Genomic DNA, 22,062 nt, shown 5'->3' on the forward strand with positions numbered 1-22,062 from the left:
AGAAGAATGAAAAAGGTTAGCGTCTTTTTCCAATCGATTTGGAAGTTCCTCTCTGTTACTCTGCAAGTTTCAGAGAGAGGACACACACACCTACGAGCTTACAACAAAGTACAGGCTTTTACCCTGTGATTTGACAACTTTATTTTCGTTTTCATTGTGTTATCTAAGCTACATTGCACCGTGCCGCAACAGGTCCTCTCCCTACGGTGTCTCCCAGCGTCTCAACAGCGTATGCTGTTTCACCTGCCTATCATGAGCTTTATTTTCGCGGGATGACTAAGGAATGACCTGCTCTACTCTGCCTCTCATTGGCTTACTCTGAAATTCTTGCCCTAACCCTAACCAATCTTACACTTCATGCCTCAACCGAACCAACCGAAAAAACGATGGCAATGACTACTATCCAGTCAGAGTCAGAGTAGGGCGGGTCATGTCTTCGCCATCTTCGATTTCGAAGAAATTAATTACAAAAAATAAAATAAAATAAAATAAAATAAACAAATAAAAAATAAGCCGACTGTGCTGCGTACCTTTGTTCTTATTGGCTAAGGTACTCCCGTGTTGTTCACTCTCTGTGAACCTTTGTTACACAACCGAATAACTACTAAAATAAATCAATAAATAGAAATAATAATGATAAAATAAATAATAATAATAGATCGTACTTATGTCCCTGGACCAGTCTGTGACCGCAATCTGTCCATTGCGTTGATCGCTCTCTTTAAACATGACATTCTTTTTTCCTTTCATCCCGTCAAAAGTAGCATTTAAATTTGAATTTATATAGTTCTTCAGGGAATCACAAGCGGACTAAACATGTGCTTAAGCAACAAACAAACAAACAAACTGTAAAACCATATTATGTTTTTATGCATTTCAAGCGACTGGTGTAAATCTGATGGTCGTTTTCACCTTGGATCATGTTTTCAAGTAAGTGATGAAAAATTGACTGGCTTGTTAAATAAATATGCAGATTACTGAACTTACTGATTTGGCCCTCAGACATTCCTAACTGCCACATATGCCTGTTGGATTTCATAGTTATATTTATTGTTTGCCACCAAATAATTCCAAGTACAATAAAGTAGACCCCTAGTCTGCATTTAATTACGGTGAAAATCAGATGCAAGTATGTTGTCGTCCTCGTGATGTTTAAACATGGAACAAGTGTTTGCCATTGTCAGTTTCTAAAAGTTGTACTATATTCTTTGTCATTTGAAACATAAGATCTGGTTCCGTTTGTGTTCAGTGATCAGTCCGTCGAAGAATATTAGAGAGAAATCTTACAGTCTTACCCGCCGTTCAAACGCTGTCCGTGGTGCTGAATGATGTTGTCTGTTAATGCGCCTGCCAAGCAAACCCAAAACATCCCACGAAAATATTTTCCCTTTGTGTCTTAACATTGGATGATGACATTGCAGTATTAGTCATGGGAGCAACAGGGGCATTTTATTCCACTCATGTTTTGTTTGTAATATTCCAAATAAACTCACGGCGTCGCTGCTCACCTGCAGATACAGGAGGTTCTTTTCTCCACCCACTGCAAAAGAGGCAATTGTAGCATTAAACCAGAGCTGCCATTGATGCAGGCGCGGCGTACCATAATTTTTTCATTACGTTTTAATTCTACCAGGCACTGGGAACTTTTGCGTGTCCGTGTCATCTTTCTGGGAAAAAAAACAATGGACCACAAGGGGAAACCGTTGCTGAGTTTTGTGTACGCTTTTGCTATCTTCGTTCACATCACCGCGGCAGACCTGAGCTATTCTGCTCCGGAGGAGATGAGACCTGGATCCATTGTTGGAAATATTGCTAAGGATCTCGGCCTGGAAGTGGGGAAATTGTTCACTCGTAAAGCTCGTATTGATACCGAGGAAAGCTATCAACACTACTGCGATATTGATCTAAAAACGGGAAATTTTGTCATCAGGGAAAAGATTGACCGAGAGGAGCTGTGCGGGGAAAAGGTTTCATGTATGCTGAAATTTGAATTAGTCCTGGAGAGCCCTTTGGAGCTGCACCGCATTTCACTGCTCATCCAGGATGTGAACGACAATTCACCCGTTTTTCCAAAGGATACAGTAAAGCTGGAAATACGAGAATCGGCGATCAAAGGAGCTCGATATCGTGTTAACGAAGCGCATGACGCTGACATCGGACATAATACAGTCAAACAATACAGTCTGCAAAAGAACGATCACTTTGTTTTATCCGTTCGAGACGATACTGATGGATCTAAGAACGTCGAGTTGGTGTTAGACAAAGAGCTCGACCGTGAAAAAGAACACGACTTAAATTTCGTGCTGACTGCTGTTGATGGTGGTAATCCACAAAGATCAGGAACTGCCAATATACACGTGACTGTGTTGGATGCTAATGATAACGCCCCAGTGTTTGAGCAAGCTCTTTACAAAGCCAGTCTACCTGAAGACTCTGCCCTTGATACTGTAGTCGTCACAGTAAGTGCCAGTGATGCAGACGAGGGAGTCAACGGGGAGGTGACCTATGATTTTAGCCGCATTTCAGAAAGGGCAAAGAAGCTTTTTTCCCTGAACAGTAAAACTGGAGAGATTAAAGTCATAGGGCCACTTGATTTCGAGAGTGATTCAAAATATGAAATGCGCATTGATGCCAAAGACGGTTATGGGCTTTCATCTGATTCCAAAGTAATGATTGATGTCACTGATGTGAATGACAATGCTCCAGTGATATATTTGAAATCCTTGATGAATCCCATACCCGAGAACGTGTCACCTGGTACAGAGGTGGGCATCATTAACGTGCAGGATAGAGACTCGGAGACTAATGGGCAGGTCCGTTGCTTCATTCAGCAAGGCGCCCCTTTTAAGTTGGTTCCGTCTATTAAAAACTATTATTCTCTTGTGAGCACAGGACAACTGGACCGTGAAGTCGTGTCTGATTATAACATTACAATCACTGCCACTGACGAGGGCTCTCCACCTCTGTCCTCCTCTAAAAGTGTTCAGTTGTCTGTAGCAGACATCAACGACAACCCACCTGTGTTTGAGGAGCAGTCGTACAGCGCATATGTGAGTGAAAATAACAAACCTGGCTCCACTTTATGTTCCGTTACTGCTCGAGATCCCGACTGGAGACAGAACGGCACAGTGATTTATTCTCTGTTAACTGGTGAGGTGAACGGTGCCCCGGTGTCCTCCTATGTGTCTGTGAACGGAGACACGGGGGTGATCCACGCTGTGAGGTCGTTTGATTATGAACAGTTGAGGAGTTTTAAAGTGCACGTGATGGCCAGAGACAACGGTTCTCCTCCTCTGAGCAGCAACGTGACCGTCAGTGTGTTCATATCGGATGTGAATGACAACTGTCCTCAGATCCTGTACCCCGCCCCGGAGGGCAACTCGTTCATGACCGAGCTGGTCCCCAAAGCTGCACACGGAGGCTCTCTGGTGTCCAAAGTGATCGCGGTGGACGCGGACTCCGGCCAGAACGCCTGGCTGTCCTATCATATAGTGAAATCCACTGATCCTGGACTTTTCACCATCGGTGTCCACAGCGGAGAGATCCGGACGCAGCGGGACATTTCTGAATCTGACAGCATGAAACAGAACCTGATTGTGTCAGTGAAAGATAACGGACAGCCCTCTCTGTCTGCCACGTGCTCCATGTATTTACTTATTTCTGATAACTTGGCTGAGGTGCCAGAACTGAAGGACATTTCTTATGATGAGAAGAATTCCAAACTGACCTCTTATCTGATCATCGCTCTGGTGTCAGTGTCCACGTTTTTTCTGACGTTCATCATCATCATCCTGGGTGTGAGGTTTTGTCGCAGGAGAAAGCCCAGACTGTTGTTTGATGGAGCAGTCGCCATCCCGAGCGCGTATCTCCCTCCTAATTACGCAGATGTTGACGGCACAGGAACTTTACGCAGCACTTACAATTATGACGCCTACCTGACAACAGGATCTCGAACCAGTGACTTTAAGTTTGTTTCATCTTACAATGACAACACACTTCCTGCTGACCAGACTCTGAGGAAAAGTCCATCAGACTTCGCTGATCCGTTTGAAGACTTGGATGCTTCCGTAGAGGTAGGCGCATTTCAAAGTAGTCTACTCGTCCCATGTGGTGCATTTTGGTTGGCTTGTTTGGGTGTTTTTCTTATACACCAATCATTTGTATCCGACATCCAAATGTGTTTGGTCAACCTGATGAGTGTCCAGAGGCAGGCCACATCCATTGTACGTAAGATTTAACGTTGATTGTGACTTTACAAGAATCCGGCTATGAACTTCAAGGATGCTTTTAAGTAAATTAATTTGTCAATATGCATTTGGCCATTTAAGCTGCGAGCAGACCTTCTTCTTGCAATTCGTTTTTCAGTCCAACAATTTTTTCTGATCTCTTTGGAGAATCAGATGGATCCATGGAGGATGGAAAACACAATTTCACAATGATTCAGTATAAGAATTTTTTTACTTCCTTTACTGACAGTGTTGCACATCATATAAAAATATTCACCTGTGTGTTCACAGATGGAAGGAATGTCCCTTCTATATACATTTCAGGTTTTGTTTGGCTTCCGGTCTTAGTCTTTACCAGATAAGGTTATAGGGGTTATATTGTATATGTGTGTATTGTGTGTGTTGAATGTATACAGTCAGTATGTCGAGCTGTTGGTGAGGTGTTACAAGTATCCGTATCCTGACTCTCTAAAAAATATATCTTACCAAAAGTGTCATCCTTTTCCATAGCGATACAGTGTAGTGGTAGTCGTAGTAGTAATGATAATAACCCTATATGTACGACTGCTTCTACTACTAATGATAATGTAAAACATTAAAAACGTCTATGATAAAAACATTGAAAACTCTTGATATTGAATGTTATAATGTTTGCAATGATCCGTGTGGCATTGCTGAAAGGTTGGTTATTCTGATAATAATAATAATAATAACAACAACAACAACAACAACAACAATAATATTCTGAGTACGATATCCTGCGATAAAGCCATCTCACCATGACTGCAAATGAAGACCTTTTCAGCCTTTTGCCTGAGCTCTAACAAGTAAATTTTGCTGTGTTGTGCTGACAGGTGACATGGTCTCATCAACAGACACATGCAAGGTGGCCCTGGATAGATTTTGTGCTTTTTTCATTCCTCTGAGCTCCCGTCATGATGCATAGATTAATCCTGTTTTCCACAGAGTCATAGTCAACTTGACAGAACAAAAAAGAGGAGAAGGCCACTTTAACTACAGACTGATTCACCCAACAATATTGCTTTACAATTTAACAATGTAAAGTACCATTCAGTAAAATCATGTTTTCAGCAAGTGAACAACTGAGGTATGTATTATATACAAAAGAAACCTCACAAAATAAAATCAACATAAACACATTAACCATACATGACAGGCCAACCAGACCAGATATTGAAAATCCAACCAATGTACAAACTAATCTCTTAAGAGTCTGTGATCTTCTCCACAGAGCAGGTGCTGTTCAGGATTCCCACTGGTTAACACTAGCGGGATTGTAAGAACACACTGATGTGTTTTAAGATCAGATGCCTGTTTACGCAGCATTCAGTGGTACTGCCTTTAAAGTAGTTTACAAAGTAGAACCTCACTGACTCCTTGAGCAATTAAGACCTGTTTCTTCCCCCTCTGTGTCAACATAACCTTGCCTTGGATGTATGGATGAGGCTCATATATCCAGTGCAGTAGGGCTTTCAAGCCTGATTTCATGCAATGCTACTTTATTATGAAGGAGTTCATTTTTGACAAGACTTAACAGCTAGTGTCCTTCTCATGTAAATATTATGTGTACTACTATGGAAGTGCACTCTTCTGAGCATGCTGGCTCCCATTTTTCATAACAGCACACTTCATCAAGATTAGTTTTTTTTGTTGTTTTTTTTTTTCCATTGTAGCTCTCTGGAGAATATTTATACTGTCAAAGGCACTTAAAGCATAGCATCGTAGAATTGGCTTTGGATGTGATTTCATTTTAAGCCGTCAGTGTACAATCTTATTATTTTTTATTTTATTTTTATTTTTATTTTTTCCACAAATCTTACACCACTCCAAGATTACTGTTTCTGGTTATCTTTCCAAAACTTTTGTCGAATCAAATTCTCAGTGCTCAGTGAATTAAAGTCATACTGGCCTGAAGTTATATATTTCTTCTGTGTCAACAGAAAATGTTTGGGATAGACTAAAGACAGTTGATTCGCAGGTCGGCCGCAAATTGTCTCTTTTCTTGCGAATGCGGTTGGTTTACTAGCGTGACCTTTAAAGTTGGGTTTGGCTTTTTGGTAATTTCTTTTCTTTTCTTTTCTTTTTTTTTTTTTTTGAATATATATACACAAATGATGTGTTTACTGTCCATAATTAAACTCTGAAATATCTATTCATTGATTAAATATTGATGACTTGTTCTCTTTTGCTCGTGATTTGTGCCACAATATAATGAAACAAACGCCACAACAGTCACAGTGGAAGATTTCAGTGTTGAGCTTTAACGTGCAAAGATGGAATTGAACTCATAGTGTCGCTGTTCACCAGCAGAGGAAAGACACGTCCAGCATTGGCGAGGCTTGATCTTCTCTTTGTCAAATTCCACCCTTGGATACGCCACGGACAGTCGTTCTTTTCAAATTCACCTTTTTCACGTCCAATTGATTTACGATTATGTTAAACTGGACAGGAGAGATTTTCGCACTGGAATAAACAACACGAACGTTTTGGAGCTGTGTTCCAATATTTTCCCAGGATGGCCCACAATGGATATTCAGCGGCAGGCCTGCTTTGCAGCTTTGGTTTCTTTCTTCATCTGCTTCACATCGGTAACGGAGATGTGAGCTATTCTGTTCCAGAGGAAATGAAACGCGGATCTGTTATAGGAAATATCGCCAAGGACCTCGGGTTGAACGTGTGGAAATTATCTGCTCGAAAGGCCCGCATTGATAGCGAGCCGAACCGTGAACGGTACTGTAACATAAACCTTAACACTGGAGATTTGATTGTGGCTGAAAGAATTGACAGAGAAGCGCTTTGCGGGGAAAAGGCATCTTGTATCCTGAAATTTGAGCTGATCTTAGAAGGACCGCTTGAGTTGCACCGTATTTCACTTCAAATACACGATATCAACGACAATCCGCCTGTTTTCACTAAGGATGAAATTAAGATAGAAGTCAGTGAATTGGCTTTTAAGGGATCTCGCTTCCGTGTTTTGGAGGCACACGATATAGATATTGGGCAAAACGCTGTTCAAAGTTATGCGTTACAGACGAACGATTATTTAGTGTTGAAGACTCAGTCAAAATCTGATGGGGGTAAATTTGCAGAGCTAGTGCTGAACAAAGAATTAGACCGCGAGGAACAGCAGGAATTGAAATTATTGCTGACTGCACTAGATGGAGGTACCCCTCAAAGAACAGGCACTGCAACTGTGCATGTGACTATCCTGGATGCTAATGATAACGCCCCAGTGTTTAGTCAGACCGTGTATGAAGCCACTCTACCTGAAAACTCTCCTCCAGATACTATTGTGGTGACAGTGGCTGCAAGTGATGCTGATGAAGGTCTAAATGGAGAGGTGACTTATGAATTAAGTCGTATTTCGGAAACGGGAAGAAAAGTATTTGCTTTAAATCAAACCACAGGAGAAATTAAAGTAATAGGGCCGTTGGATTTCGAGAAAGAATCCCTGTATGAAATGCGCGTAGACGCCAAAGATGGTTACGGCCTTACTTCAGATTCCAAAGTGATAATCGAAATCTCCGATGTTAATGACAACCCACCTGAAATCAGTTTGAAATCTCTGAATAACCCCATACCCGAGAACGTGTCACCTGGTACAGAGGTGGGCATCATTAACGTGCAGGATAGAGACTCTGAAACTAATGGACAGGTGCGCTGCTTCATTCATCAAAACGTTCCTTTTAAGTTGGTTCCGTCGATCAAAAACTATTATTCTCTGGTGAGCACAGGACAACTGGACCGCGAACTAGTGTCTGATTACAACATTACAATCACTGCCACTGACGAGGGCTCTCCACCTCTGTCCTCCTCTAAAAGTGTTCAGTTATCTGTAGCAGACATCAACGACAACCCACCTGTGTTTGAGGAGCAGTCGTACAGCGCATATGTGAGTGAAAATAACAAACCTGGCTCCACTTTATGTTCCGTTACTGCTCGAGACCCCGACTGGAGACAGAACGGCACAGTGATTTATTCTCTGTTAGCTGGTGAGGTGAACGGTGCCCCGGTGTCCTCCTATGTGTCTGTGAACGGAGACACGGGGGTGATCCACGCTGTGAGGTCGTTTGATTATGAACAGCTGAGGAGCTTTAAAGTGCACGTGATGGCCAGAGACAACGGTTCTCCTCCTCTGAGCAGCAACGTGACCGTCAGTGTGTTCATATCGGATGTGAATGACAACTGTCCTCAGATCCTGTACCCCGCCCCGGAGGGCAACTCGTTCATGACCGAGCTGGTCCCCAAAGCTGCACACGGAGGCTCTCTGGTGTCCAAAGTGATCGCGGTGGACGCGGACTCCGGCCAGAATGCCTGGCTGTCCTATCATATAGTGAAATCCACTGATCCTGGACTTTTCACTATCGGTGTGCACAGCGGAGAGATCCGGACGCAGCGGGACATTTCTGAATCTGACAGCATGAAACAGAACCTGATTGTGTCAGTGAAAGATAACGGACAGCCCTCTCTGTCTGCCACGTGCTCCATGTATTTACTTATTTCTGATAACTTGGCTGAGGTGCCAGAACTGAAGGATATTTCTTATGATGAGAAGAATTCCAAACTGACCTCTTATCTGATCATCGCTCTGGTGTCAGTGTCCACGTTTTTTCTGACGTTCATCATCATCATCCTGGGTGTGAGGTTTTGTCGCAGGAGAAAGCCCAGACTGTTGTTTGATGGAGCAGTCGCCATCCCGAGCGCGTATCTCCCTCCAAATTACGCAGATGTTGACGGCACAGGAACTTTACGCAGCACTTACAATTATGACGCCTACCTGACAACAGGATCTCGAACCAGTGACTTTAAGTTTGTTTCATCTTACAATGACAACACACTTCCTGCTGATCAGACTCTGAGGAAAAGTCCATCAGACTTCGCTGATCCGTTTGAAGACTTGGATGCTTCTGTAGAGGTAGGCGCATTTCAAAGTAGTCCACTCGTCCCATGTGGTGCATTTTGGTTGGCTTGTTTGGGTGTTTTACTTATACACCAATCATTTGTATCCGACATCCAAATGTGTTTGGTCAACCTGATGAGTCTCCAGAGGCAGGCCACATACAAATTGTACGTAAGATTTAACGCTGATTGTGACTGTCCAAGAATACGGCCATGAACTTCAAGGATGCTTTTAAGTAAATTTGTCAAAATGCATTTTCATAATTTAAGCCACGAGCAGTCTTTCTGCTTGCAATTTGTTTTTTGGCACAAGTCTCCATATTTATGACGTGATAACCATGCCAGAAGCCACTATTCTGTGTCCCCCTGATGTTTTAATAACAATACAATTTCTCATATAGCGCTTTTCGGGATACTCAGAAACACTTGACTTCTTCAGTAACTTCGTGGGTCTGATTTCAAATTGTCTTGACTTTGACACTTTTCGTTCAGTGCTTGGTTATCAGTTAATGTTGTTTATTCGCACTTACTGCATCATATCTCATGAAATTTAGGAAAATGCCTTGTTAGTATGCTTTGCTTTAATTATTTGCAGGTGAAGAGACGTCTGTACTTCCAGCTTATTTTTTTCTTTTTCTCCAAACATACTAATGACGACACTACATTGTGCACTGAGGATCTCGTACATACTGATGTGCGGTCATTTAAATACCGTTTAAATGTCTCGCCTGGATATGGATTCATTTTAATTTTCAACCAAATTGAGCCGAATCCTTTGGTCTCCTACTCGCCATCCAAACGCTGTCCATGGTGCTGAATTGTGTTGTCTGTGAATTCCCTTCTTAAACAAACCCAAAACATCGCATGAACATATTTTCCTTTTGTGTCTAAACATTGATGTTTAACATTACGGACTTGATTATGGGAGCAACTGAGGAATGTTATACCAGCAGTTATTTGTAATTTTCCGAATAAACTCACGGCGTCGCTGCGTACTCGTAGATATGAAGAGGTTCATTTCTCCACCCACTGCAAAAGGAATCATTTTCGCCTTAACGCCAGAGCTGCCATTGTTACGGGAGCGGCGTACCTTCTTTTTTCCCATTCAGTTTTAATTGTATCGTCAAAAATGAAAATATCAGTATCAGTTTCTTCTTTTGGGGTAAAAACAATGGACCTCAAAGGACATTATTTGGTGAGTTTCATGTGCGTCTTTGCTGTCCTTCTCCACATCACCGCGGCAGACCTGAGCTATTCTGCTCCGGAGGAGATGAGACCTGGATCCATTGTTGGAAATATTGCTAAGGATCTCGGCCTGGAAGCGGGGAAATTGTTCACTCGTAAAGCTCGTATTGATACCGAGGAGAGCTATCAGCACTACTGCGATATTGATCTAAAAACGGGAAATTTTGTCATCAGGGAAAAGATTGACCGAGAGGAGCTGTGCGGGGAAAAGGTTTCATGTATGCTGAAATTTGAATTAGTCCTGGAGAGCCCTTTGGAGCTGCACCGCATTTCACTGCTCATCCAGGATGTGAACGACAATTCACCCATTTTCCCAAAGGATACAATAAGGCTTGAAATAAGCGAATCCGCCGACAAAGGAGCTCGATATCGTGTTAACGAAGCGCATGACGCTGACATCGGACACAATACAGTCAAACAATACAGTCTGCAAAAGAACGATCACTTTGTTTTATCTGTTCGAGACGATACTGATGGATCTAAGAACGTCGAGTTGGTGTTAGACAAAGAGCTCGACCGTGAAAAAGAACACGACTTGAATTTCGTGCTGACTGCTGTTGATGGTGGTAATCCACAAAGATCAGGAACTGCCAATATACACGTGACTGTGTTGGATGCTAATGATAACGCCCCAGTGTTTGAGCAAGCTCTTTACAAAGCCAGTCTACCTGAAGACTCTGCCCTTGATACTGTAGTCGTCACAGTAAGTGCCAGTGATGCAGACGAGGGAGTCAACGGGGAGGTGACCTATGATTTTAGCCGCATTTCAGAAAGAGCAAAGAAGCTTTTTTCCCTGAACAGTAAAACTGGAGAGATTAAAGTCATAGGGCCACTTGATTTCGAGAGTGATTCAAAATATGAAATGCGCATTGATGCCAAAGACGGTTATGGGCTTTCATCTGATTCCAAAGTAATGATTGATGTCACTGATGTGAATGACAATGCTCCAGTGATATATTTGAAATCCTTGATGAATCCCATACCCGAGAACGTGTCACCTGGTACAGAGGTGGGCATCATTAACGTGCAGGACAGAGACTCGGAGACTAATGGGCAGGTCCGTTGCTTCATTCAGCAAGGCGCCCCTTTTAAGTTGGTTCCGTCTATTAAAAACTATTATTCTCTTGTGAGCACAGGACAACTGGACCGTGAAGTCGTGTCTGATTATAACATTACAATCACTGCCACTGACGAGGGCTCTCCACCTCTGTCCTCCTCTAAAAGTGTTCAGTTATCTGTAGCAGACATCAACGACAACCCACCTGTGTTTGAGGAGCAGTCGTACAGCGCATATGTGAGTGAAAATAACAAACCTGGCTCCACTTTATGTTCCGTTACTGCTCGAGACCCCGACTGGAGACAGAACGGAACAGTGATTTATTCTCTGTTAGCTGGTGAGGTGAACGGTGCCCCGGTGTCCTCCTATGTGTCTGTGAACGGAGACACGGGGGTGATCCACGCTGTGAGGTCGTTTGATTATGAACAGTTGAGGAGTTTTAAAGTGCACGTGATGGCCAGAGACAACGGTTCTCCTCCTCTGAGCAGCAACGTGACCGTCAGTGTGTTCATATCGGATGTGAATGACAACTGTCCTCAGATCCTGTACCCCGCCCCGGAGGGCAACTCGTTCATGACCGAGCTGGTCCCCAAAGCTGCACACGGAGGCTCTCTGGTGTCCAAAGTGATCGCGGTGGACGCGGACTCCGGCCAGAACGCCTGGCTGTCCTATCATATAGTGAAATCCACTGATCCTGGACTTTTCACTATCGGTGTCCACAGCGGAGAGATCAGGACACAGCGGGACATTTCTGAATCTGACAGCATGAAACAGAACCTGATTGTGTCAGTGAAAGATAACGGACAGCCCTCTCTGTCTGCCACGTGCTCCATGTATTTACTTATTTCTGATAACTTGGCTGAGGTGCCAGAACTGAAGGACATTTCTTATGATGAGAAGAATTCCAAACTGACCTCTTATCTGATCATCGCTCTGGTGTCAGTGTCCACCTTTTTTCTGACCTTCATCATCATCATCCTGGGTGTGAGGTTTTGTCGCAGGAGAAAGCCCAGACTGTTGTTTGATGGAGCAGTCGCCATCCCGAGCGCGTATCTCCCTCCAAATTACGCAGATGTTGATGGCACAGGAACTTTACGCAGCACTTACAACTATGACGCCTACCTGACAACAGGATCTCGAACCAGTGACTTCAAGTTTGTTTCATCTTACAATGACAACACACTTCCTGCTGACCAGACTCTGAGGAAAAGTCCAACAGACTTTCTTGAGGCGTTTGGCGACTCTGACACTTCTCCCCAAGTAAGAATTTAACAAACTTTTTCGGTACTCTTTTCACGTTTTTTTTCTTCCAGATGCTACTCTTATCCCTTGAGTATAATGCACAAATCTTACATACATCACATAAGTCCGCATGGTCGATTACGTTGCAATCGTGATACACATTTTGACGAACACGTGTCACATTTTCCATACAGACTAATAGTATGTGTTATGGTTCGTGCTCTCTTTTAAGACGAGGCTGCTTATCCTGAGTGCCATATGACGAGGCTCAACGACTTTAATACACCAAGTATGGAAAATACAATATGATGATTTACTTGTGACGAGTTGACGGAACTTTGTGATGCGGTCTTTTTGATATGTCGCTGTCTATGGTCATGCTCACAAAGAAAAACCCGAGATTCTTCCCTTTAAGTTATACATTCAAGGAAGCTGGCAGTGGACGTATATTTATATCACATGCTTCTAAATTATTGTTTGTGTTTCTCTTATTTGCTAGTTTTTCAAGTTGGGCATGTTACCACCGACAACACAGTCCGGGATGTGTAGAAGTGGAAACCTGCCTTGATTATCAATTTTAATCCCTCAGCAGAATCTCAATCTCACCCTAGCAGTTTTCGAGGCTTTTTTTTTTTTTTTTCTTGTGGTGAATATGTAGAATGAATTGTGTTGTTTGATGGATTTGATCAACTAAATTTGTAAATGAGCTGGATGAAATGAGTCGAAACACAGTTCAGTACAGTGCAGTAAAAATGGCGTATAGAGTGCAAGTCATTAGTTCAAAAATTATTATCTTCTTTCGCACTCCCTTCCTTTTTGGTGCCATCCATCTCCCCGATCTCTCTTCTTAGTGGTTTCAGATCTATTTAGTAGTGAAAGGTTGACATCTATCTGTTGAATGGTAGCAGCAACCCTTGTTGTGATGTACAAGACCGCACAATATACATAATATAATACAAAAGCCAACGCAATGCTTTTACTGCGTTTTGACCCATCTGCAGCAAGCTACTTTGTTTTTACGTTGGTGAAGTGATACTGTTTTCAACGTTTGCAATTGTATTTTCTTTCGAGTTTGCTCGATATCATACAAATGCGCCGCTGTTTCTCCACCGACCTTGTTAAATAGGATTTAGCCATATCAATGCGTTATAACAAATTCTATCAGTATTAATCCAGTATCTTTAGTTTTGTAAAACTGAATGTTAACTGCGACCAACTCCAGTCTGTTTGTTCTCAGAAGCTGAGTTCTGCCACAGGACTAGTCTTTGAGACGCCATTGATTTAACAGACCGTTAAATCTCGTGGCTCACTGATGAACCAACAGCTTATTTTTTCAGAAGCCAAAAGTGACAATTTTTCTGAAAGTGTTTTCAAAATTAGGCATTTGCGCCCCCTTTATGCCGACGAATCCGCTCTGTCCATGGTGCTGAAAATAGGACGTTTGGTACACGCAAGGCACTTCAGGTGCCTGTCTGTATGCGCTGCAACGGTTAGCAGTTTATATATTTCTCACAAATATGTCACTAAAATGCCGTGAACATGGAAAAAAACTGTAAATATTTTGCAGTTTATTCTTCAAACTTGCATTCACTTGTTTTCAATTAGAAGTTTTTGCCAATCAGTGCAACACTTGTGCAGCTTTTACGTTTTCCAGGAAGTTTAACACTCTGCATAAAAGTAGCACTGTTTCATCTTAGCAAAAAATCGTAGCGATATATTCTGCTATTTTGGTTTCATTACATATTACACCTTTAATCTGTTGAGGTGCCACCTTGTGTTCTCTGTGCTTACATTGCAAAAGGTTGGTATCACGCTTTTAGCCTTTGACCATAAAGCTTGATCACATGCTATATCTCAAAGGAACACATTGTGTCGCTGTCTACCAGTTTTCTTGGAAATAGAGCCATACTGTGAAGCACAGCATCTCCACCCATTGCCCCTAAGCTTTGTGTTTCCAGTTATGCTCCGGCTGCGGAACGAGCTGTGAGATCGTGTTGCTGATTTCTGTCTTTGGATTTACCTGATTTAGTCCATCTCATGCGTAGTCGCGAGTTTTACTAAATATCTTTCAAGAAATCTGTCCATGCGGACATTTGTCATTTTGAACAATGGAATACAAGGGATTTTCAAAGCTTGGCCTGGTTACCCGCTTTGTCATCTGTCTGCTTGGGCTGACATACGTTTGCGCCGAGGTGAGCTATTCTATCCCAGAGGAGATGAAACCAGGAACACTCATCGGAAATATAGCTAAAGATCTTGGTCTGGATATAACTACCCTGTCAACTCGCAAGGCCCGTATTGATTCTGATGGGAATTACGAACGATTTTGTGATATAAATTTGAAAACCGGGGATCTAAGTGTTGCAGAGCGGCTTGACAGAGAGAGTCTTTGTGGCACCAAACCATCTTGCATCTTAGGCCTGGAACTTGTTCTGGAGAATCCGTTAGAATTGCATCGCATAAATGTGCACGTCCAAGACATAAATGACAACTCACCGCAATTCAAAAGAGAATTAATCAAAATGGAAATTAGCGAGTCCGCGGAGAAGGGCACTCGTTTTTTAATCGAGGAAGCACATGACGCGGACATTGGTCAAAATTCTGTTCAAAGGTACAGTTTACAAAAGAATGACAATTTTATTCTGATGATTGATGCTAACAGAGTTGAACTTGTTCTGGAGAATAAACTCGATCGAGAGACACTGCAAGAGATCGATTTGCCTCTAACAGCTATTGATGGTGGTTCTCCACAAAGATCAGGAACTGTAATGATACACGTCACTGTGCTGGATGCTAATGATAACGCTCCAGTGTTTAACCAGGCGGTCTACAAAGCGAGTCTGCCTGAAAACTCTCCCCTTGAAACTGTAGTGGTTACAGTAAGTGCTAATGACGCAGATGATGGGGTGAATGGTGAGGTGACGTATGACTTTGGTCATGTTTCAGAGACAGATGAAAAGTTGTTTTCGATTAACGGTAAAACTGGAGAAATACGAGTCATTGGTACCACTGACTTTGAGAAGAAAAAATCATTTGAACTGCGAGTCATGGCAAAAGATGGACTTGGATTAAGTTCTTACGCTAAGGTTTACATAGATCTAACTGATGTAAATGATAACGCCCCTGTAATAAATTTAAAATCTGTGACCAACCCCATACCTGAGAACGTGTCACCTGGTACAGAGGTGGGCATCATCAACGTGCAGGACAGAGACTCAGAGAACAACAGACAGGTGCGCTGCTCCATTCAGCAAAACGTCCCTTTTAAGTTGGTTCCGTCTATTAAAAACTATTATTCTCTGGTGAGCACAGGACAACTGGACCGCGAACTAGTGTCTGATTACAACATTACAATCACTGCCACTGACGAGGGCTCTCCACCTCTGTCCTCCTCTAAAAGTGTTCAGTTATCTGTAGCAGACATCAACGACAACCCACCTGTGTTTGAGGAGCAGTCGTACAGCGCATATGTGAGTGAAAATAACAAACCTGGCTCCACTTTATGTTCCGTTACTGCTCGAGACCCCGACTGGAGACAGAACGGCACAGTGATTTATTCTCTGTTAGCTGGTGAGGTGGGCGGTGCCCCGGTGTCCTCCTATGTGTCTGTGAACGGAGACACGGGGGTGATCCACGCTGTGAGGTCGTTTGATTATGAACAGTTGAGGAGTTTTAAAGTGCACGTGATGGCCAGAGACAACGGTTCTCCTCCTCTGAGCAGCAACGTGACCGTCAGTGTGTTCATATCTGATGTGAATGACAACTGTCCTCAGATCCTGTACCCCGCCCCGGAGGGCAACTCGTTCATGACCGAGCTGGTCCCCAAAGCTGCACACGGAGGCTCTCTGGTGTCCAAAGTGATCGCGGTGGACGCGGACTCCGGTCAGAACGCCTGGCTGTCTTATCATATAGTGAAATCCACTGATCCTGGACTTTTCACTATCGGTGTGCACAGCGGAGAGATCCGGACACAGCGGGACATTTCTGAATCTGACAGCATGAAACAGAACCTGATTGTGTCAGTGAAAGATAACGGACAGCCCTCTCTATCTGCCACGTGCTCCATGTATTTACTTATTTCTGATAACTTGGCTGAGGTGCCAGAACTGAAGGACATTTCTTATGATGAGAAGAATTCCAAACTGACCTCTTATCTGATCATCGCTCTGGTGTCAGTGTCCACGTTTTTTCTGACCTTCATCATCATCATCCTGGGTGTGAGGTTTTGTCGCAGGAGAAAGCCCAGACTGTTGTTTGATGGAGCAGTCGCCATTCCGAGCGCGTATCTCCCTCCAAATTACGCAGATGTTGACGGCACAGGAACTTTACGCAGCACTTACAATTATGACGCCTACCTGACAACAGGATCTCGAACCAGTGACTTCAAGTTTGTTTCATCTTACAATGACAACACACTGCCTGCTGACCAGACTCTGAGGAAAAGTCCATCAGACTTTGTTGAAGCGTTTGGAGGTTGTGATGACTCTCCAGAGGTAGGAATACGTTAATAATCTAGCCAATCCACTTACAGCGATCATGTATATTTCCCTTTCTTGTCTTTTTGAAGACAACCATCTTAGAAAATGTAACATTCGTTTGGGCTGATTTTAATCCTTATAAATGTATTGCATGTTAAAAGTTTTCTCATAATGACAACACATTGTTTGCTGACAAGACTGAAAGAAGTCTAACAGACTTTGCTGAAGCACAAAGGGGGGATGATTCCTTTGAAACTAGCGTTACTACATGGCTTTACTAACAGTCACTAAAATCCCTAATGCATAATGAGTTTGACAGTAATGTGAGGGATGTTATTGAACTGGCTAAACCGGTTTCAATTCACCCCACTAGTACACCAATAAATCACAACATGTTGTGAAAACAACCAAGCTTCTGTGAAATTTACATCCTCATCTTCGTTTCATGATCCGTCGCTGTCCATGGTCCTTAACAAAATGGTCCACCCCGACATTTTGTCTGCTATTTTCCTAGAAATCATTATGTTAATCAACCAGACCTTGGTGTGTAATCACAGAAAATACGTTTAACAATTTGATTTTTGTACATATTTACCTTCGTTTGGTTGGTGTTGATTACTGCAGTTATATCTGGTTAAGCATTTATCAAAGTCAAGTACAGTGCTAGATTTTAGAGACCAGAATGCCTTTTGATATACACCGTGAAAGAAAATTGCATCAGTTTTGCACTGCAGTCAGATCGACGTTATAAAACTACACCTCTTCGTCCTTTAGTTTTTACATGTTGTTTCCTTGTCGGATATTGTTTTTCAACTCTGTTGTGACACTGTTGTTTCCGATTGTGTTGAATTTCATCACAACATATTCTAAGTTAATTCAAATATCATAGTTTTTGCTCAAGCGCATTTATAAATGAGAGGCGCAGGATTGTAGCAACACTTGACAATGTCACGCTTTCCAATACAACAACATGTTAACACACAACCTGACGACTCACAGGAGAAATGAGTGCACACGACAGGCGTAATTGACTGAAAGTGTTTTAATTACGGAAGGACTTCAACATTACATTGCGTTACATCAAAGGGGTTCCTGTACTTTTGTGGCTCTGCAGTGTGCATTTCCCTGTGGAAAAACTCCTCATTTAGTCTTCTGACTGTCTGTCTGTCTGTCTGTCTGTCTGATGTATTATTTACACTCTCTTCAGATAGATTGAGCTGAATTGTACTGACAATATGCAGGGTGGCTATATTTTGTAATTTTTCTGACATGCTGTAAGTGTCGCTGTCTACCAATCGAAAAGTGAAATAGGCTGCATATAAAACCGTCAAGCGTCTCCACCCACACTTTTCCCTCCTCATTGTTTGCCAAACCAGTGTCTGTCTTCAGTCGCTCACATAATTACACAGTCCTGTGTGTTTTTGAGGAATACTGATCACATCATCAATATTTCTGATGTATTTTGATTGCTGAAGGATGGAGTACAACGGATTCCAAGGGAACCTTTTCTGCGGCCTACTTCTCCTGCTATGTGGATTGCAACTATCCTATGGCGATGTAAGCTATTCTTTTCCAGAGGAAATGGATCGCGGATCAGTGATTGGAAATATAGGCAAGGATCTTGGTCTTCAAGTAAGCAGACTTTCACCTCGGAAGGCTCGAATTGTCTTCGAAGGAAACCGTAAGCGTTATTGTGAGATAAGGGTTGATACCGGAGAACTTGTCGTTGCTGATCGGATTGACCGAGAGGAGCTTTGTGGAGCGAAGCTTTCATGTGTTTTGAAATGTGAATTGGTACTTGAGGATCCACTTGAATCGCACCGGATATCTTTGCAAATTCAGGATGTAAATGACAACCCCCCAGTTTTTGTTAAGGATGCCATTAAGCTGGAAATTAGTGAATCAGCTAACAAAGGATCTCGTTATAGAATAAATGCGGCACGTGATGCAGACATAGCACAAAACGCTGTGCAAAACTACGTTTTACAAAAAAACAGTTATTTTGCTCTAAATGTATTAACTAATTCTGTCGGTACAAAATACAGTGAAGTGATTTTAGATAGAGAATTAGATCGCGAAGAACAACAAGAGGTGACTCTATTGCTGACAGCCGTCGATGGTGGCAACCCACAGAAATCAGGTACCGCAATCATAGAGATCACTGTACTAGATGCTAATGATAACGCACCAGTGTTCAGCCAGGCCGTTTATGAGGCTACTCTGCCTGAAAACTCTCCCGTAGAGACTTTAGTGGTGACAGTTAGTGCCACTGATGCAGATGAAGGCGTGAATGGTAAAGTAACATATGAGTTTAGCGGAATAAGTGATATTGCAAGACAGATGTTTTCATTAGATGAATATACTGGAGAAATTATAGTAGCAAAAAATATTGACTATGAAGAAGAAACAAAATTCGAAATGCTAATTGAAGGAAAAGATGGCTATGGCCTATCCTCAGAAACAAAGGTGGTCATAGATATAACTGACGTTAATGACAATGCCCCAGTGATATATATTAATTCATTAGCAAACCCCATACCTGAGAGTGTGTCATCTGGTGCAGAGGTGGGCATCATTCATGTGCAGGATGCAGATTCGGGGAAAAACCGGCAGGTCCGTTGCTTCATTCAGCAAAACGCACCCTTTAAATTGGTTCCTTCCATCAAAAACTATTATTCTCTGGTGACCACAGAACCACTGGACCGTGAAGTCGTGTCGAATTACAACATTACAATCACTGCCACTGACGAGGGCTCTCCACCTCTGTCCTCCTCTAAAAGTGTTCAGTTATCTGTAGCAGACATCAACGACAACCCACCTGTGTTTGAGGAGCAGTCGTACAGCGCATATGTGAGTGAAAATAACAAACCTGGCTCCACTTTATGTTCCGTTACTGCTCGAGACCCCGACTGGAGACAGAACGGCACAGTGATTTATTCTCTGTTAGCTGGTGAGGTGGGCGGTGCCCCGGTGTCCTCCTATGTGTCTGTGAACGGAGACACGGGGGTGATCCACGCTGTGAGGTCGTTTGATTATGAACAGTTGAGGAGTTTTAAAGTGCACGTGATGGCCAGAGACAACGGTTCTCCTCCTCTGAGCAGCAACGTGACCGTCAGTGTGTTCATATCGGATGTGAATGACAACTGTCCTCAGATCCTGTACCCCGCCCCGGAGGGCAACTCGTTCATGACCGAGCTGGTCCCCAAAGCTGCACACGGAGGCTCTCTGGTGTCCAAAGTGATCGCGGTGGACGCGGACTCCGGTCAGAACGCCTGGCTGTCCTATCATATAGTGAAATCCACTGATCCTGGACTTTTCACTATCGGTGTCCACAGCGGAGAGATCAGGACACAGCGGGACATTTCTGAATCTGACAGCATGAAACAGAACCTGATTGTGTCAGTGAAAGATAACGGACAGCCCTCTCTGTCTGCCACGTGCTCCATGTATTTACTTATTTCTGATAACTTGGCTGAGGTGCCAGAACTGAAGGACATTTCTTATGATGAGAAGAATTCCAAACTGACCTCTTATCTGATCATCGCTCTGGTGTCAGTGTCCACCTTTTTTCTGACCTTCATCATCATCATCCTGGGTGTGAGGTTTTGTCGCAGGAGAAAGCCCAGACTGTTGTTTGATGGAGCAGTCGCCATCCCGAGCGCGTATCTCCCTCCAAATTACGCAGATGTTGACGGCACAGGAACTTTACGCAGCACTTACAATTATGACGCCTACCTGACAACAGGATCTCGAACCAGTGACTTCAAGTTTGTTTCATCTTACAATGACAACACGCTGCCTGCTGACCAGACTCTGAGGAAAAGTCCATCAGACTTTGCTGAGGTGTTTCAAGATCCTCTGGATCCACTCGAGGTAAAAGCATGTGTTTATTGTATGCGCCCTCATATCCAGTATTTTTTTTTCTTTTCTGTTTTCTTTTTAAACACGTTATCAAATCCGCATTGGTTTCCTCGAGTATCACCTTTATTCTGAGGTGGAGTGTTACAGAACAATATGATCATGATTTCATGTCAGAATATTTTAGCTATTAGCTTGTTTAAAAAAAAGAAAAGAAAAAGAAAACCTAAATTGTGTGTTATTTCTTCACTACTACTACTACTACTACTACTACTACTACTACTACTTCTACTACCCGTAGTAATCATCATGAAATTTCAAACTTTTTTTTCTAATGATTGTTTACCGCTTTCCAGGTTTATGCTGTTTTTGCTGTCTGTCGATGCATAACGACAGTCATTTCGATAAATATAAGATAGTTTTCTTCCCAGTACTACTTGTTTAGGAATTCCACGTTGCTTCCCGCATTTTCACTTAACATTGTCCTTTAATGTGAATCACTCCACCAGAATTGTTTCATATGAGCGCCACAAATACGAGATTGGACTGACACTGAAGTTTGCTGCTGTTATGTATGGAGAAAGCTACACAGCAGTAATCTAAATTGGGTGCAGTCAGGGCCAAAAACGTTTCTGTAAACCACTAATTGGCGTGAAGACCGTCATCTTCCATTACTCCTGGCCGAGAGAGAAAATGGAATGAAGAAATCAGGTGGATTGGGCTGCGCAAGCCAGTATGGTTTGTCATGGGTCCAACATATCCAGCAGCTTCCTGTTGGTCATATCGTGCTTAGATATAGCTAATGTCGCCAACCATTTCTTTTTAAGTCACTGCACCACTGTTTTAAATACGATTTGGTCCGTCATGTTCAGAAACAAAACCATTTTTTTTCTTCCTTTTATTATTATTTTATTTTATTTTATTTTATTTTATTTTATTTTATTTTATTTTATTTTATTTATTTATTTTTTTTAAAGCACGTTCATCTGCGGTTTGTCCCGTCCTCTGAGACTCCTGTTCAATCTGCGCCCTGGTA

The 22,062-nt window shown here is 42.6% G+C and overlaps 2 protein-coding genes across 6 annotated transcripts in view; both read left to right on the forward strand.

Annotated features, from left to right (window-relative positions):
* Positions 1–22,062, forward strand: part of LOC143325917 (protocadherin gamma-C5-like) — a 280,430-nt gene that overhangs the window by 3,582 nt on the left and 254,786 nt on the right. For 2 of the 5 annotated variants that reach the window (XM_076739317.1, XM_076739320.1), the window contains exon 1: positions 4,080–9,162. The exons of 1 other annotated variant lie outside the window; for it this stretch is intronic. In XM_076739317.1, the coding sequence (XP_076595432.1) occupies positions 6,763–9,162 (2,400 nt within the window). In that variant the 5' untranslated portion in view covers positions 4,080–6,762. 2 more of the 5 variants (XM_076739298.1, XM_076739304.1) reach the window with 2 other exon arrangements.
* LOC143325946 (protocadherin beta-16-like) lies at positions 12,722–17,332 on the forward strand. Its single transcript, XM_076739366.1, has one exon. It carries the CDS (start codon positions 14,799–14,801, stop codon positions 17,196–17,198), a length of 2,400 nt encoding a protein of 799 aa, XP_076595481.1. The 5' UTR covers positions 12,722–14,798; the 3' UTR covers positions 17,199–17,332.

This window comes from Chaetodon auriga, chromosome 9, assembly GCF_051107435.1.
Source record: "Chaetodon auriga isolate fChaAug3 chromosome 9, fChaAug3.hap1, whole genome shotgun sequence".
NCBI lineage: Eukaryota > Metazoa > Chordata > Actinopteri > Chaetodontiformes > Chaetodontidae > Chaetodon > Chaetodon auriga.

Coding starts and splice junctions, on each gene's coding strand:
- LOC143325946 (XM_076739366.1), top strand. CDS start 14,799: ATGGAATACAAGGGATTTTCAAAGCTTGGCCTGGTTACCCGCTTTGTC.